Here is a 17017-nt window from a genome sequence, read left to right as displayed (position 1 = left end):
TTTTGGGTCATAATCTGGGTAAGGGCTTAAATTGCTCCTTGTTTGTGTTGTTTGGTTCCCTTTATTGCCTCGGGAGTGTGAGAGGATTTTACCATGTTTGAGAGCGCTGGATGTTCAGGTTGTGAAGCTCCTTGATGAGCTGTGGAAGGGCAAAATATTCCCAGATGATTCACACAACTTGATTTTCATCTCAGGCCGTTTTCTGATGTAACTCATTGTGCTGCAGTGGATTTACTTGTCATGGAGCCCAGATTAAGTGAGAAAGAGGGAATTAGGTCCAGAGATTGCCTGGATGTGATTCTGCTGTGTTAAGGTTTGTGCAGTAATTTACACCATATAAAACTTATTTTTTAAGAGCTGCTTTGCAGAGGTAGGTGAGATAAATAATACCTTGCTTGCATTTCTCACCTTAGCATTCTTTTTGCTGTTTAAGATTCACACTGCATAAAGAAAGGCTGCAAGTGCTCTGAAATAAATGCCCAGTTCTGCAGTGGGTCTCTGCATGAAAACATGGGTTTTTTGGGTAGTACTGCAGTGTGAGTCAAAGGTATTTCTCTTTCTGGACTCATTCATAGCAATCCAAGAAATCAAAATCAAACATTGCACAATGTGCTTTGGAGAGTTTTCAGGTTTTTGCCAAATTCTTGTATGTTTAGAAATTCTTCCCCTGGACTTCTTGTTGTGTTGTTGATGTACATATGCATGTATGATATGAAGCATCCATAGAAAAAATGTTTAAAAACTGAAACTTTTACCTCATATGTTGGATTTTTGGTGTGCTTAGGGGTTGGTAATATCCAGGTGACCTTCCCATTCACAATTAAATACTGTGAAAGTATTTTAGATCTCAGATTAATTGCTGGGGAATATTTTGTGCCAGTATGATTGGGATCAGAGCTACTGGAGTACCTGAAGTATGGAAAAATAGCAGAAGTAGGGAGATGATCAGGCCCAGCTCTGGGCAGAATAGGGATTCCTTCAAAAAAAACCAATTCTGAATTGTTTCTCTGGCTTCTGACACAGGGATTTTGAGCTGCAAAACTTGAAAAACTGGTTGTAAAATTAAAAAAAAAAAAACAACCAAAAAACCCCAAACCAATGTATAGACATTGTTCAATCCACTTCACAGTACTTGAGTGGCTCTGGTTTTATGTGGTTTCAAATGAACCATTTTCTTTTTTAACTATTTCATGTAAGAAATATTTATGGCTTATTTTGAATTCTTCCTAACCCCATCACCTCCCAAAAATCTTTCTTCTTGGCTTAGTCTTTCTAAAAATGTAGGGAGTTAGTGAAGAAATAGCAATGACCAAACAACTGGGGATCAGACATTCTGCCAGGTTTCTACAGCTTGTGTCCCCTGTGCTGCTCAGACAGGACACTACCTGTGGGAAAGGTTTGTTTTCCAAAGGGAAAAGGCAGCCAAAGGCCCTGATGTCAAATATTAATGAAGCACTAATTAGCTGCCAAGCACGTTTCCATATTAATGCCAAGGCCATGAAGTCAGACAGTGCTAAACTCACTACAGAGCACCCCTAGATGTCACAACAGTCCCAGAGTCCAGAAGAAAAGTGGGACACAGGAAAGCAGAGAGGAGAAAAGCTTCTGCCATGATTAAACCATAAAATTCAAGAGCTTTGGAAACCCTGAGAGGGAATCCTGCCTCTGAGAGTTGTCAGGAGAAGATGTATATAACAAACATGATCCTGAAGATCTTTCATGCACCTGGGTGACCCTGATTATATGGGCTTTAAATGATTTTTATAGTAGGAATAAAGCAAAGAAAAAGGTCTTTGGGTTTTACTGAAAAGGGAAATTTTCATAATAAGAAAATTCATTCATAGGAATTTTCATTGTGTAAGAGGTAGGAGCAGCTCTTAATGTTTTAATGCCTTTGTGATAGATTTTGCAAAATGGCTGCAATGATGTTACATAAATATTTAGAGGAGTGCCTGGTGCCCTTATGTCCATGGCTTGGGAAGCCTTTGCACTTTAGCAATTTATTTTATGGAAGTAGAAGTACTTTGGAGATCTGTTTGAGATAATAGGAGAAGCTTTGCATATATTTGGCATGGCACTTTAATAAAAGCTCCAAACACAAGTCCTTGGGTTTACAGCTCCTGCCTGAAACTTTTATTGATGGAAATCAAGACATTTATAACGTTCTGTCACTTTTTCAGCCATCAGTCCCTTTCCATGGCTGTGTTTAGACAGGAAGATCTGAGGTTTTTAGTGATGTGGGGTAGATCAGAGGCTGGGAGAGCTGGGGATGGAGAAGAGAAGGCTCTGGGAGGATCTTAGAGCCCCTTCCAGTGCCTAAAGGGACTCCAGGAAAGCTGGAAAGGGGCTTGGGACAATGGCCTGGCGTGACAGGACAAGAGGTGATGGTTTTAACCTGAAAGAGAGTAGTTTAGATGAGATTAGATACTGGGAATAAATTAATGTCTGTGTGGGTGGTGAGGCCCTGGCCCAGTTTGTCCAGAGTTTCCCCATCCCAGGAAGTGTCCAAGGACAGGTGGGACAGGGTTTGGAGCAGTTTGGGACAGTGGAACGTGTCCCTGGACATGGCAGGGGGTGGCATGAGGTGATCTTTACATCCCTTCAACCCAAACCAGGGTTCAAACCCAACTTGACCAGTGGTAAGGTCAAGCAGGATTTTTCCATTTGGAAAAATCACATTCTGGTTTGCTAGCTGGGCATTTTTTCCCCTTTTTCCCTGTAAGTTTTCCACAAAGGGAAGATGCCTGTAATAGGAAACCCTCTGAGGGAGGCTGCCTGAACAGGGGGGAACATCCCCTGTCCCCTATTCCAGTGGGATCTGTGCATCTCAAATCCCATAAGAGCTTTGTCCCAGTGAAGTGCCCTTAATGAGGGCTTGAAAAGCAGTGGAGAGGGGAATGACCTGTCCCTTTCCTCAGCATAAATCAATCCTTTGCATAAGCCTGCCTTTAATATAGGGATCCTGTAGCCTGGCTTCACAAATACCTTAAATCTTTCTCTTAAGTACTAATAATACTTAATAAAAGTTTTATGAGCAAGGTACATTTTAGAGTAAATTTTCATATCCATTTTCATTTTAAAAGAACATCAAGCAGCAAATGTATTCATGGCAGAACAAAGTAATTTAGGAGAGTCACAAAAATGGCCCTGGCCCTCTCTGAAATAGTAGGGGAGCGTTGATTTGGCAAAGTGACCAGTGGGGATGGGATTCCAAAACTTAATTCACCATGAAGGACTTGAGAGGGAAGAAATTCCCACTTGCCTGCTAAGATTATTCCTCTGCCTGCAGGGGTGAAGCAGAGCCTGGTTCATGAGGCTGCCCCAAATGTCCCTGGAGCTGGACTGCTCTTAGGGAATTCCTTAGGATCAGCATTAGCTGGGGCTGTGTAGATGGGGCTGTTAGGGGAGGAGATTTGAGGAATTGCCATCAGAACCAAGGCCTTGGGTGGGATTCATTGGCCAAAATCTTGTCATTAGTGCCATTTCAGGCAGCCAAGGACAGCCTCCCTTTGCAGCTACTCCTCCAGGAGTGTGTCCCACCAGTGCAGGTGTTTTGGAAACTCCTGGCGTGTAAAAGGCACCAGGTACCTTCCCTGAGTTACTGCCCTTCTGAGAATCCAAAAAAGTCTTTTTGTTACCAACCTCCTGCTGCCAGCACTCGACAGCAGCTGCTTTATTACACCTTAAAAGTTGTCCTGCTGTGCTCCTCACTTCACTTCTGAGCCCATCTGGCATCTGGTGTCTCTGTGGGACAAGGAGCAGTTGGAAACCACTCACAAATTGTGTTCAGACCCACGGAACAGTTCCCAGAGGGAAGGGAACCTCTTTTTCCTCTTGCCTCACAAGCCAGGGCTGTCAGAGGGCTGGTTGTGCAGTGTTTGGCCAGAATGCAGCGTGCCAGTCCTTCCTCCCTGGGAGCTGGAGGCAGCCCTGGAAGCCCTCCCTGAGCTCCCATGGACCATCCCTGCTGGATCCCCTGGCTGGAGCCAGGCTGGCCAAGGAGGATGATGCTGGTGTGGTGGGCAGGGCTGGCTGGGAGGTGGAATGGGGATTGCCAGGCTGGTTTTTTAAAGATATGTAACGATTCATACGTTTAGACTTGTTTGGCAGCAAAAGAATGTTCATTTCCTCTGAATAACTGAATGTTGAGGTGGAAAAGTCTGGGGTTTTTTTGTCTTTAAAAGAACATCAAGGAGATTTGTGTAGATCTAAGTGGCTTGCACAAAGGACAGGTAGGGGTTTGTGGTGGACAGTTTTGCTGATGAAGCGTGAATCCAACTTTCAGCTTGTTGGCAAGGGCCCAGCAGGGCTCAGAGGACAGAAAATACTGCAGAATTTTGCATCTCTTGTGGCTATTAAAGTAACCAGGGACTTGGAGAAATGGGACTGGAAGGGGTTTCCAGAATGTGTCCCCTGCCCAGAAAAGCTTGAGGTTGTCTTTAAACTCAGCTGGAGAGTATCTGCCTCACCTGTCCTGAGAAACCACCAGAAATGGAAGTTTTACACCCTCCAAGGCAATTTGTTCTACTGCTTTAACTCTCCTTACAGCCAGAACATTTTCCCTTGTGCCTCACCTAAATCTCCTGTGCTGCAATTTCCTCCCATTAGGTCCTGCCACATTCCCTGTGGATGTGATGAGCACTTTATTACTTCAGCCTTTGAAACAGTTCTTTAGCTACCTGGGAGTGTTGTCATTACCTGAAGCTACATGTATCTGTTCAGTTTAATCCATCTCAGAGGAGAAATGTAACCTGAAGTTATCCCAATGTCAGAAGATTTAAAAAAGAAAAGAAAAGGAAAAAAAAAAGAAAAAAAAAGGACAGGCCACGAGGAGGGAGGTATTTAACAGAAACCAGCTGTTCTGTGTTGAGCAAAAAAGTAAATAAAGCTTATGTATTCATGTTATATTTGCTCTGTGTTGAGCAAATAAAGTAAATAAAGCTTTTGTATTCATATTTTCTTTCCTCTTGAATTTAGATTGTAGAATCACTAGGAAATTTTTAGATGGATTTTTCAAGTACCCTTCCAAACAAGAAATGTTTCAAAATGTGATGAGAGTTGAAAAATTATGTCTTTTGATGTGTGCAATAAGGGGTCATTACCAAAGACAAATTGTTTGTCTGGGTGTGCACTGCATCTCATGGAACAGAAAATGTCAAACCCTTGAGTGTGAGCCTTTCCAGAGAGGTTTAAATTACAGCATTAATGAAGGTGTGACCCCTCTCATCAGCTGCTGCCTTTGTCTCTTGCAGGAATCTCCTCTATGTGTATCCACAGAGCCTTAACTTCGCCAACCGGCAGGGATCTGCCAGGAACATCACAGTGAAAGTGCAGTTCATGTATGGAGAGGACCCCAGCAATGCCATGCCGGTGAGGGAGGCCCTGTGCTCCATGGGAAGGAGCACTTAAAACTCCTGTCAGGCTGCTCAAACCTCACTGAAATGCATTTCAAAAGAACGAGTTCAGGGGAATAGAAAATGGTATTTCAGAGCAAAGAGTGCAGTTGTGTAGAGTTTGCAAGGTGACAGTGGAGCAGCTGGAATTTTAACGTGAGATTATTGATTATAAGGGTGGTGAGGCCCTGACAGACATTGTCCAGAGAGATTCTCCATCCCTGGAAGTGTTCAAGGCCACATTGGATGGGACTTGGAGCGACCTGGGATAGTGGAAGCTGTCCCTGTCTCATTCCTGAGATGGGATTTAAATTCCCTTCCACCTCAACCCATTCTGGGTTTCTGTGTTTGCAGCAGGCACTGCTCATGGTTGGAATAGAAGTTTGGCTTCCATGACAAAGGATTAAAGGTGACAGCTTTGTTCAGGGCCAGCAGTGATCCTCACTCAGAGAGGATCTGTGCAGGGGTGGTTCCACCCATCAGTTCTTCTGCCATGTTTGTGTCCATGTGTCACTGGAGTTGTTGAAATTGTGCCTTTTCAGTGACTGAGTAAGTGCTGCCTATAAGTGAAGGGGCAGGGAACAAGTTGTAATGGGTGCACAGTAAATGGATCTCTAAATGTCTCTACAGGATTATGGAACAAATTCTTGGCACAGTTTTAAACGGGGGTTCCTGTGTTTTTTCCTCTTTTTGCAGGTCATCTTTGGCAAATCCAGCTGTCCTGAGTTTTCCAAGGAAGCATACACAGCTGTGGTGTATCACAACAGGTAAACACAGTGTGGAAGTGACTCACCAGTGACTGGTGTTAATTATTTAACAATCAGTGTCTGGACAGCACTCACAGTGACTGCGGTGCCAGTTGATGCTGTCCTTAGAGTTTTGTGACAATTGGGAGACAGAGTCTTTGTTTGCTGGGGGACAGATCAGCTTTGTGTGATCCTGAGCACGTAGCCCAGCTCAGCAGATGCTCCAAGCACAGCTCCAGTCAGCAGTCATGAAGATTTATGTTCCAAACTCACGGGTGCAGGTGCTCCCATTGTTTTCTTGGAGCCTTTTAGACATTAGGTACAAATTGGAGCTCCTTGATCTTGAGAATAATTCCATTGCAGCTGGGGTGAGGGGTGCTGAATCCAGCAGGAACATTTTCCTGGCTTTGCAGCTGTGCCAGGGAGAGCTGTTCCAGGGGAGATTGCTGTCCTGCAGGTCAGGCTTGTGGCAGTATCCACGTTGAGACAGGAGTTTATTGCTCATGGGGCTCAGAGTGCCTTTGTGAGGAGGAGGAGGAGGCTGCTGCCCATTTTTTTTGTGGATTAGAAGTTTTTCCAGTCTTTGGTGATCAGAAAGTGAGCTTTAATCCCTTGGGATAGCCCATACACTCCCTTCCCTGCAGATCCTTTAGCTCAAAGGGTTCAGTCTGGAGCACAAGGTAGCAAACCACTGTGGGTGACTCAGCTGAGGCTCTGCTCTCTGCACAGATCTCCTGATTTTCATGAGGAAATCAAGATTAAGCTTCCAGCCACTTTGACAGACCATCACCACCTGCTTTTTACTTTCTACCACGTCAGTTGCCAACAAAAACAAAACACACCCCTGGAGACTCCAGTCGGCTACACCGTGAGTGTCTTTCCACCCTTGTATTTTTCAGGATTCATTCAAATGCATTTGCTGGCTCTTTGTTTAGCATCCCTGTGAGCTCATATCCCATTGGAGAGCTTGGGCAATTGGCAAAAGTCAAAGAAAGCCTTAAGAAATGAGTGTTTTTGTTGTTTTCTTCTCTTTGCAGTGGATCCCGATGCTGCAGAACGGCCGGTTAAAGACGGGTCAGTTCTGCCTTCCTGTGTCATTGGAAAAGCCACCACAGGCTTACTCAGTGCTTTCTCCAGAGGTGAGCTGAGTTCTGCCTGCTGGAAACCAGCAGAAGACATGTGAAAGAAAATGAGAGGATGTGCACACATATCTGTGTGTGTGCGTTTATTAATTTCTTAAATAGTGTTAAATTTAGACAGAATTTTAGTGTTTGTGTGTGGCTATGTGCGTGTGATCTGGCCAAAAGAAATGAAAATAAATCGAATTGTAATTAGCAGAGCCTAAACTCTGCTCTCTGTCACATCCTCTCTGATTCTTCCTCAACGTGCAGGTTCCTCTCCCTGGGATGAAGTGGGTGGACAACCACAAAGGGGTTTTCAATGTGGAAGTTGTTGCGGTGTCATCCCTCCACACTCAGGTGGGTGTTGAGAGCAGTCACTGGAATAAAATAATCTTCTGACAGTTGAAACACTGTCAGAGTTGATGCTGTGTATGGCAATCCCTTGTAGTGAAATTACAATCTCGTTTTCAGTTCTGAGCCAGCACACCTGTTTTTCCACATTCTGCTGTGAGTATATTTGAGAAGTTCTGCTTAAAAAGATGAGTGGTTTGGCCTTAATTCACAGGGGGGTGAATGGCCAACAGTGTTTTCAGCCTGTTGTGCTTGATACAACAGCTCAAACACAGCCCAGGCAAATTATGTTTTCTTGTTCTTGTTTTCTTGTTCTTGTTTTCTTGTTCTTCTCTTTCCCCTCCTCCTCTTTTGTTTCCTCCCTGTATTTTCCCTCTGTCTGCCTTTGATCTGAATATAAGGATGACAATCACTTTGTTTAATCATTTGAGCTTTTGTTTTATTAATTCCCACTGTGTCATTTGGATGGGGTGTGTGTATTTTATTTGTGCTGTAAGTAGTAATGCGATTTTAGTGCATTTTTGTCTGGTTTGTCTAAGAATACACAATCTGTGGGTCCTCTAGTTTTGCCTTGATAACTTTGAAACTAGAATTAGAATTAAATATGGACATATCTCTCAAAGATGTTCAGTTTCTGCTAATTTTAAATGGCCAGTTAGAAAAATGAGGGTGAGAGCCCGTCCATGAGACACAAATCCATAGAAAATGAAGATATTTGGGGGATTCTTGCTGATTATTGGCTTTTTGCTTGTTGTAGGACCCTTACCTGGACAAGTTCTTTGCACTTGTCCATGCTCTGGATGAGCACATGTTCCCTGTGAGAATAGGAGACATGAGAATTATGGAGAACAACTTGGAAAATGAACTGAAGAGCAGCATTTCAGCTTTAAATTCCTCTCAACTGGAGCCGGTAGTGCGATTTCTTCATCTCCTGCTTGACAAACTGATCCTTCTGGTAGTAAGACCTCCTGTCATTGCAGGCCAAATAGGTATTTTATTTAAGTTTTATAGAGAATTACATAGCTGAAAGTTTGACACTTCCAATTTTATCATATTTATGTAGAAGTAAAAAAGTCCATTTTTATGCTTTATTTTAGTGCCACTAATATACCAAGTGTCTCCCAAATAAAACATGCTGGCATCCAGATCTGGGGTGATATACACAGGAGCAATATTTAATATTTAATAGAATGCCTCTAAGAAGAACTGGGAATTTGGTGTCCAAATTGAGCCACCAGAAAAAAGAGCCTGATTTTCCTGGATGCTCAGCATGTTTTTAGCACTGGAGCTTGTTAAGCTGTCTCCATCCTGACAGAAAATAGGGATTTCAGCCTTATTGGTCACCTTGGAAAATCTGGAAGCAGGTGAAGTAGGAAATTAGAGATGCTGCATGTTTCTGTTGTGGATCTGATACTGCCAGAGTGAATAATCCCTTCTTTTGCTCTTGTGAAGGGTTAAGCTCTGGCAGTACAAAAAAATTTCAAGTTTAAGTCAGGATTAGATCCTTACTGTTTAAAGTAGCAGTTTTTGCTGATTTTCTTTTGTAGGAAACCTGAGTTTGGACATGGTGGAACATAAGGATCTAAGACTGCTTTAAAAATACTTTCAAAATAATTTTCTTCGCTGTATCATTTATTTATTTAATCTATCTGGAAAAGAATTTACCTGCATTTTTATTTTATATTTTAATGTTCTTTCACTCTTTCAGTGTTCTGAATTGGTTTAGTTGGTTTGTATGGAATATTATGGACATTAGTGACTGGATTTATTTAAAATAAGGTTTTCATTCTCTAGCTACTGTCTTCTTCATCCTTAATTTTTCAAGTGTGTAGTTTTTTGTGCTCATTTTCTGAGCAGCTTTTTTCTCTCAACAAAATGAAATTGTTCATTTGATACAGTTTGTATTTTGTCTAAGGCTTAAATAGAGGAAATAATTAACTGAGAAAAGCATGATAAATATCCAAAGGGTATTATCCATCAATTTAACAAAGACTTACTTTTGTTACCATTGCAGTTGATGACCAAAGCTGGGCTGGTTCCAGAAATGGAGCCTAAGCTCATTAAGTTTATTATTAATAAAAGTGGCAGCTGATCACTGGAGCGGCTGTCCTGCTCTCAGGCTGGTCAGACCTGGTTCAAACTCCAGGCTCAGTTTGGGATGAGGAAAGCTTGCTGGGCTCTGAGAAGCTCCACCATTTACCCTGCAGGAGGTGGATGAACAGCACATTTAGGATTTCCCCTGGGTCCTGCTGCAGTCTAAACCAAACTCCTCCCTTTTTGCTTTCAGTCAACCTGGGCCAAGCATCTTTTGAGGCGATGGCATCGATCATAAACAGACTTCACAAGAACCTGGATGGCAACCAGGACCAGCATGGCAGGAACAGCCTGCTTGCTTCCTATATTTATTATGTTTTTCGTCTGCCCAACACCTACCCCAACTCACCATCACCAGGTAGCTCTTTTGCTTTTTCATTTTATTTCAAGTTTGGTAAAAGATGGCAGAAGCCACTTGCTGGCAGGTGCTCCTGAGCTCCAGCTGTGTGGCTGCTTCCCTACAGGGCTCTGTTATTAATTTGCCAGTGTAGCCACTTTAAGATGAGTTTAATTGCTGTTATTCAGAGATTTAATCATTTGATGATTATTAATAAGTGTCACTGTTGAAGGATCGTGAATTATGGCAAAAAACTGGGTTTTAGGGTTTTTTCTATGAGACAGGGGTGATGCACTCCTGGCCTGTCATGTTTCCCAATCTCCTTCACAAGAACTTTTATACTTTAGTCCAGTTCCAGCAAAAGTTTAAACACTGGCTGGAGGGAATAGGTATCCAAAGGGTATTATCCATCAGTTAAAGAAAGACTTGCAATTGATGACCAAAGTTGGGTTGATTCCAGAAATAGAGCCTAAAGTCGTTGAATTTATTATTTATATAATATTTTACATATTTTAATGTATGTGTATATATATACACACATACATACATATATATATATATATATTACATGGTTTTATTTCTATGTATACCTATAAAATATAGACATTATATATTTAAGGCAGGAGTGCAAAATACTATAAAACACGTGTCCGGGTGCAGGAGGGAAATAAATTAATCCTAGCTGAGAGCGAGGGATGGGAAAGAGGTGGTGTGAGTGACAGCCATAGAAAACCAGGTTTTGGAAAGGATGTTCATGCACAGAGTGGGGAAGCTCTGAGAGGTGTTGGGAAGGTTTTGTACATAAAACTGTTCCCACCTTGGGTAGGTTTTGAGTGTGAGGTTTGGAAAACATCCCGTTAGCTAAAGACAATCCCACAGGGAGCCTTGTGCTTCCCTGTGGATAAAACAGCTTTTAATTCCCATGTTGGAGTGACCGGGCAGGGCTGGGTGTCCTGAGGGGGTCTGGGTGATGGAGGATGGCCAGAGTGACCAGGCTGGGGAGGCCTGGGTGTCCTGAAGGGGTCTGGGTGATGGAGGGTGGCCAGAGTGACCAGGCAGGAGAGGGCCTGGGTGTCCTGAGGGGGTCTGGGTGAGGGGTGGCCACACTGAGCGGGCAGGGCTGGGTGTCCTGAGGGTGAGGGGTGGCCAGGCTGACCAGACAGGGCTGGGTGTTCTATGGGGCTCTGGGTGAGGGATGGCCACATTGACCAGGCAGGAGAGGCCTTGCTGTCCTGAGGGGCTCTGCGTGAGGGATCGCCACACTGACCAGGCAGGGCTGTCCTGAGGGCTCTGGGTGAGGGCTGACCAGACAGGGCTGGGTGTTCTGAGGGGCTCTGGGTGAGGGGTGGCCACATTGACCAGGCAGGAGAGGCCTTGCTGCCCTGAGGGGCTCTGTGTGAGGGATTGCCGCACTGACCAGGCAGGGCTGTCCTGAGGGCTCTGGGTGAGGGCTGACCAGGCAGGGCTGGGTGTCCTGAGGCTCTGTGTGAGGGGTGGCCGCACTGACCGGGTGTCCCCACAGGTCCCGGCGGCCTGGGCGGGTCGGTGCACTACGCCACCATGGCCAGGTCGGCCGTGCGCCCCGCCAGCCTCAACCTGAACCGCTCGCGCAGCCTCAGCAACAGCAACCCCGACATCTCCGGCACCCCCACCTCGCCCGACGACGAGGTGCGCTCCATCATCGGCACCAAGGTACGGCTGTCCTGTCCTATCCTCTCCTGCCAGGGGCCCCCCAGAGCCCCAGCACCTCCCAGTCCTTCCTGAGTACCAGGGAGGCGCTTGGGGGTGTCCCAGCCCCTCCTCAGCCCTCTCCCAGCTGTTGCTGTTGGCACACAGGAACGCCGCTCCTTGGAAATGTCTCTTGACTTTTGGAGCCATCCTGGAGTGCTGCTTCCACAGGTGTGGGGGCTGAGGGCAGGAGTCCTTCTGGATTTGTCTCCCCCTCACTTTTTGCATGGCCAGCAGCCAAGTCCTGAGCCCAGCTCTGTTGTGTCTCCCCAGACCTTGCATCCTCTTACCCCACTCTTCCTCCCAACCCCAAACCCCCTCCTCTCCTCTGCATTCAGCTGCTCAGGTTTCTCTACTCCTCATGTCCATAGCGGCTGTATTCCTGCACACAGCAGGAATATTCCTGCTCCCTGTGTGGCCCAGAGAGAATTTGGGATGCTGGTGAGAGGCACAGTCTGGCCAGCTGAGCACAGGGGCACTGACTCCCACACTGGCTGCCCACCCCAGAAAGTGACATTCCAGTGTGGGTGCAGAGCATCCAGCATGGTTGTACTCTGGCTCTTGAGTAAAGAGTAAATTCAGTAAATTTCAGTAAATCCATCTCCTCCTGCTGACTTCTAACTACACAGAACCACCACAGTCCCAATCTGAGCCCTTCGTTTTGTGCCTAAAATAGGTGGGATGAGCCAGGACAAAGCAGTGTTGGTAATTCCCTCCCTTGAGAGGGGTGCCCGAGCTGCTTTGGGGTTTTCTCGTTTCTTTTTTTTTTATTCTTCAAACTGTGATAACTTCACCAGGGTGAGTCTTTTTCCCACCATGGCCTTTCACTCTTCCAACATAGGTGAATTCCTGAGCCCTTTCAGGGACCTGTTCAATTCCTTTGGAAATTTAGGGAGCAAGGTTGTTACCAAAGCCGCCACCCTGACCACACAGGCTTGACGTGGCTGATGCTGGCTTTTATGAGCAAGAAAAACACAGTTTGAGGAAGAGGTTACCAATTTTAAATGAATAACATCATTTGCTGACCAAATAAGAGGCTGAAGAATTGTGGGTAGGCAAATGATTATTTCTTACATCAAAGTCTGGACTTAGAGGTCTTTTAAAGAAATATTTTAAAGACCACTTCAGTATCTTGCTAATTAAACAAGCCTGACCTTTTGTGAAATGCCACAGGCACTGATGTGCATATGGAATTTACCCAGGCTATCAGAAGTTTAACGTGTGCTGGCTTGGTGAATAATGTCACAGTACAAAATGAAGAGAGGTTTTCTTCCAGAGGTGTACTCCAGGCTTTAAAGGAAAACCTGTTCTGTGGATAATTGTTGAGGGAAAAGTTTCCTTTAGGGTAGTCTGAGCATCAGGAATTAACCTCAGTCTGGCTATACAGACTTTTGGTTGAGTGCAGTTATTTCTGTTTATCAATATCAATAGACAAAAATAAGACACTTCTTGAGATGCTGACATGAGTAAAAGGGTGCAAAAATCCCTGTTGTTTCTCCAAGTAATGGCTTAAGGAATAGATAGATTCTAATTTGAAGTGTAGGTTTCCTATCACAGGAAGTTTTCTGCTTTAAAACAACTCCAATTGTGGGGTTTTTTGTTGTTTCAGGGAGGTCTTCAAAGTCCAGTCTAGCGTTATTTTTTATTCTAATGTAAGGTATTTAGAGGTGTGGTATAAGTAAGTCTCCTTTATCTCCTCTTACTTAATTTTGAAAACTCTGTACAGGATTTGGAAGATTTCTGTTTGTTGTCACAGCAGAGGAGGTCTTAGGTCTGTCACTTGTTTTGCCATCATTTGTGAATTGAAACCATGTAAATTTTATTCCCTACTAAAGAAAATACATTAAATGTCTAAAAAGACATATTTATAGTGATCCTGGAATGCTGGAGATGTGCTGGGAAAAACCCAGAAGGCGTTTGTGGGGTTTCATTGCTCTGCCAGTGATTTTCCCAGGTGTGGGTTATGTTCCTGCACAGACCCAGCTGCAGGTTGAGCCCCAGGGGCAGCACAGAATTTGACAACAGCTTTGTGAACTTTGGAGTGACTCTGCCAAGCAATAAGAAGCTCTTGTACTCCTTCTGTTTTCTGAAGAGGAAAGAATCCTTCCCTTTTTAGATTTTTGCAAAATGACTTTTGCTTCTGCAAACACAGTGTGTTTAATTGTTATCCTCACAACCAGAACGACAAGATTAGGAAACCCTGAGAGAGAAATGTGAGGGGGATAAAGGCATTTTCAAAATTAGTCCTGATTTTACAAAACAAGAGCTTAGTTCAGCATTCTGCAAAGCCCTTTCGACTTTAAATCACTGTGAGCAAAATAAAGCATGTTTATGGGGCTGAGCAGGGCACAGGGCTTTGATTTATTCCTGCCAAAAAGTAATTGAGATTAAAACACTCTCCTTATGTGTTCAGTATTTTTTTTATTGGACATCTTAAGCAAAATTACAGCACTGCTGAGCTCTGCCTCGAGGAGCTCGGTGGATTAATGGTTTGAATCCCAGGTTACAGCTCTCACACCAGGTTCAACCTTGAGGTGGATTTTAGTTTGCTGAGAGAAATAGATGATTTGGCTTGGTGGACTTTGCAGCTGATGCTGATCACTGGGATGAAATGGGCTGCACCTTTGCTTTGTATATTGGGAAAAAGCCCTAAGTTGGAACAGAAGTGAGGATGGAAGCTGTCACTCAGGTGAGGGTTGTTAAAATCAAAGTGTGATATTTATAAGGAACTGTGTCTGCCAGAGCTGCTTCCTGGGACCCAGGGAAGTCCACTCCATCCCCTTGAATGTTCCTGATTTGGGAGCAGCCTGGGTGACAGCACAAGTTTAAATTTTTCCTTCTTTCTGAGTGTCTCAAGGAGAAGAGAGCAGAGAAAGGAGGGATCCACAGTGATTTTGCCAAAGTGATCCATTGCAGTAGAATTTGTTGTACAGGCTAGATTGAGCTTTTGAAAAGCAGGATGGTTTTTCAAATGTTTTGCTTGGAAAATAGGTTGGTTCCAGAAAAGGTATGTGCTCTTCCCTCCCTTTGCCACAGTGCCCAGAGGAAATGCCCAAGTGTCCCTGTGAAATCCTGTCCACAGGTTCTTCTGCCAGCAGTGCTGGACTTTGATTCCATAGGCAGGGAACCCTGTGAGGATTGACAGTCAGTCTCTTCAGTTTCTCAGAATTTCTGTAAGAATTGTAGAGCATATGAAATCTGGGCTACCCTGAAGGTGCTGGAGACCTCAGAGAGCTTCCTCACATCGCAGCACCAGTTTTCCTCTGTCACAGTGTAAATCTCACCTGGCCCCATGGGAATGGGTTTAAACTGAGCAAAAGACAAGTGGGATTTTTCATGAGGAGGAGAGTTTTTGAATGTCAAGCATTCCAGACAGGACAGGCCAGACCAGACCAGAGCTGTTGACAGGATTAATGTTCTGTATGTATGTGAGATATAAAATAACCCTCCGGACTCGATGTCTCAACAGGCACCTGAGAACTCAGGTTCTAAGTGCTGATGTGTTTGCAGTGTACCCACTTTGATTGCTTGTAAGGACTGAACTTTGACTACTGTATGGCATACAACATGTAATATTTCTTTCCTTTCCCAACTGCTTTCTGTCACATGCCCAGGGCTTGGACCGCTCCAATTCCTGGGTAAACACTGGTGGTCCAAAAGCAGCCCCATGGGGATCCAACCCCAGCCCAAGTGCAGAGTCAACACAGGTGGTGTCTTCGGTAGAGGTTTTTCTGCCTTTGTTTTCCCTGATGTTTCCCTGTAGAATATCTTCCTTTCAGTGCATATTCCAGTTTTGGTGGTTTCTTTTTTTTTTTTTTTTTTTTTTGTAATTGTTTATTTGAAAACTTTTCAGTTTGATTTTACAAATTCTCATCTTCTCCCCCACCGCCCCACCACACTGCATGAAAAACCTCCGATCGCGTGAACGTGTCCCCTCCTTTCATTTCAGTGGTTGCTGGTCTGTGAAATGTAAATGCTGTGACTGCTTTTGTTTTCTTTTTTTTCTCTTTCTCTCACACTAGTTTCAGCTTCAGGTGGAGCACATTTCTAAGTGGGAACATTAATCACAGCTTCATAGTTTTGTTCATGTTTGCCATTCCTTTCGATGTCGTGAACCATTTTGCCATTCTCATCAAGCATTTAGTACTCATCGTCCAGTAATCCTTCATTACTTGTTTGAGTGGAATATTGTGAACCCAAATTGACTGCCACATATGAAATTCTCTCTTAAAACATGTCAATTTGAGTGCTGGAGGCAGTGATTTGCCAGGGCCAATTGTATTGTTCTGTGTTGCAAAGTATGAAAACTTTACAGCAGCTTCAGTCAGGAAGAGTTTATTTAGCCCCCGTTGCCTGCTGCTCTCCACTGCATGGTTGCCTTGAACGTACCTCTCAACTGCTCCTCCTTCCCAGTTTATCAGCCTTCCCAAAATATTTAGTTCCAATTCACTTGCTCTCGTGGCAAATTATTTCCATCAGAAGCAGAACTTGAGTGATTTTCCCCTTGCCCGTGGCAGCAGCAGCGTGGCTGTGGGTACATCCCCCCACGCTTGGCCTCTGGTAGATTGAGAGGTATGGGCTGAAATTCCAAGAATTACCTGTGCATGTTGATAAAATGCAACGATGGAAAAGTTTCATGCTTTGCAGCATTGTCTTTGTGCATCAGAACATGCAGTTCTTTAAATAACCTGTATGTCTTAAAACCAATCAGAATTGCTGTCGTTTTGTTTAGACCCAATCTGTAAATGCCTAAGAGTTTGAGAATGCTTAAAAAAGCTGTAAAAACCCTACAGTTGGAAGAGTATTTTTGTAAACGTTCGTTGTCCTTGAGCTGCAAAACCCATCCACGGCAAACTTTAATGTCCTGTCATCATTCATTCATCTCCACTCCGTAGGCTACGGATCGAAGTTGTAATCGTATGTCTTCGCACACTGAGACGTCAAGTTTCTTACAAACATTAACAGGACGATTACCAACCAAAAAGGTAGATTTCAGTGGAGACAATTGATATTGTGGGGCAGGGAGGTCAAGTCATTCTGAAAACGTGATGCAATTTATTCTTTTATTTATAGCCTGATTATTTTTTTTTCCCTCCCGAGGTCATTAGGAACTGCTGGTGCTTAACACCTCTGAATGTCCAGGCTGTAGGGAATGTGAAGTATTTGGAATTGAATTGGGAAGAACTAAATGATCAGGAGTTGCTTGTCTGATTTAATGGCCATAGTGTTTGGGGCCAGTTTATTACT

The 17017-nt window shown here is 44.1% G+C and overlaps 1 protein-coding gene across 14 annotated transcripts in view; it reads left to right on the top strand.

The window, feature by feature from the left end:
• The window catches only part of DOCK7 (dedicator of cytokinesis 7), a 95790-nt gene that overhangs the window by 47448 nt on the left and 31325 nt on the right, over positions 1-17017 (top strand). For 5 of the 14 annotated variants that reach the window (XM_071436895.1, XM_071436894.1, XM_071436892.1 and 2 more), the window contains exons 15-24: positions 5253-5370; positions 6090-6160; positions 6869-7007; positions 7177-7278; positions 7531-7617; positions 8369-8600; positions 9899-10063; positions 11565-11734; positions 15385-15489; positions 16666-16755. In XM_071436895.1, coding sequence (XP_071292996.1) covers positions 5253-5370; positions 6090-6160; positions 6869-7007; positions 7177-7278; positions 7531-7617; positions 8369-8600; positions 9899-10063; positions 11565-11734; positions 15385-15489; positions 16666-16755 — 1279 coding nt within the window. The remainder of the gene's footprint in view (positions 1-5252; positions 5371-6089; positions 6161-6868; positions 7008-7176; positions 7279-7530; positions 7618-8368; positions 8601-9898; positions 10064-11564; positions 11735-15384; positions 15490-16665; positions 16756-17017) is intronic. The other 9 variants (XM_071436897.1, XM_071436896.1, XM_071436893.1 and 6 more) reach the window with 4 other exon arrangements.

Source organism: Agelaius tricolor, unplaced genomic scaffold, assembly GCF_023055355.1.
Source record: "Agelaius tricolor isolate 1412-34295 unplaced genomic scaffold, bAgeTri1.0.p SCAF_11, whole genome shotgun sequence".
Classification (NCBI taxonomy): domain Eukaryota; kingdom Metazoa; phylum Chordata; class Aves; order Passeriformes; family Icteridae; genus Agelaius; species Agelaius tricolor.
The sequence above is the reverse complement of the archived record's forward strand: the minus strand, read 5'-3'. Positions and strand labels throughout refer to the sequence as shown.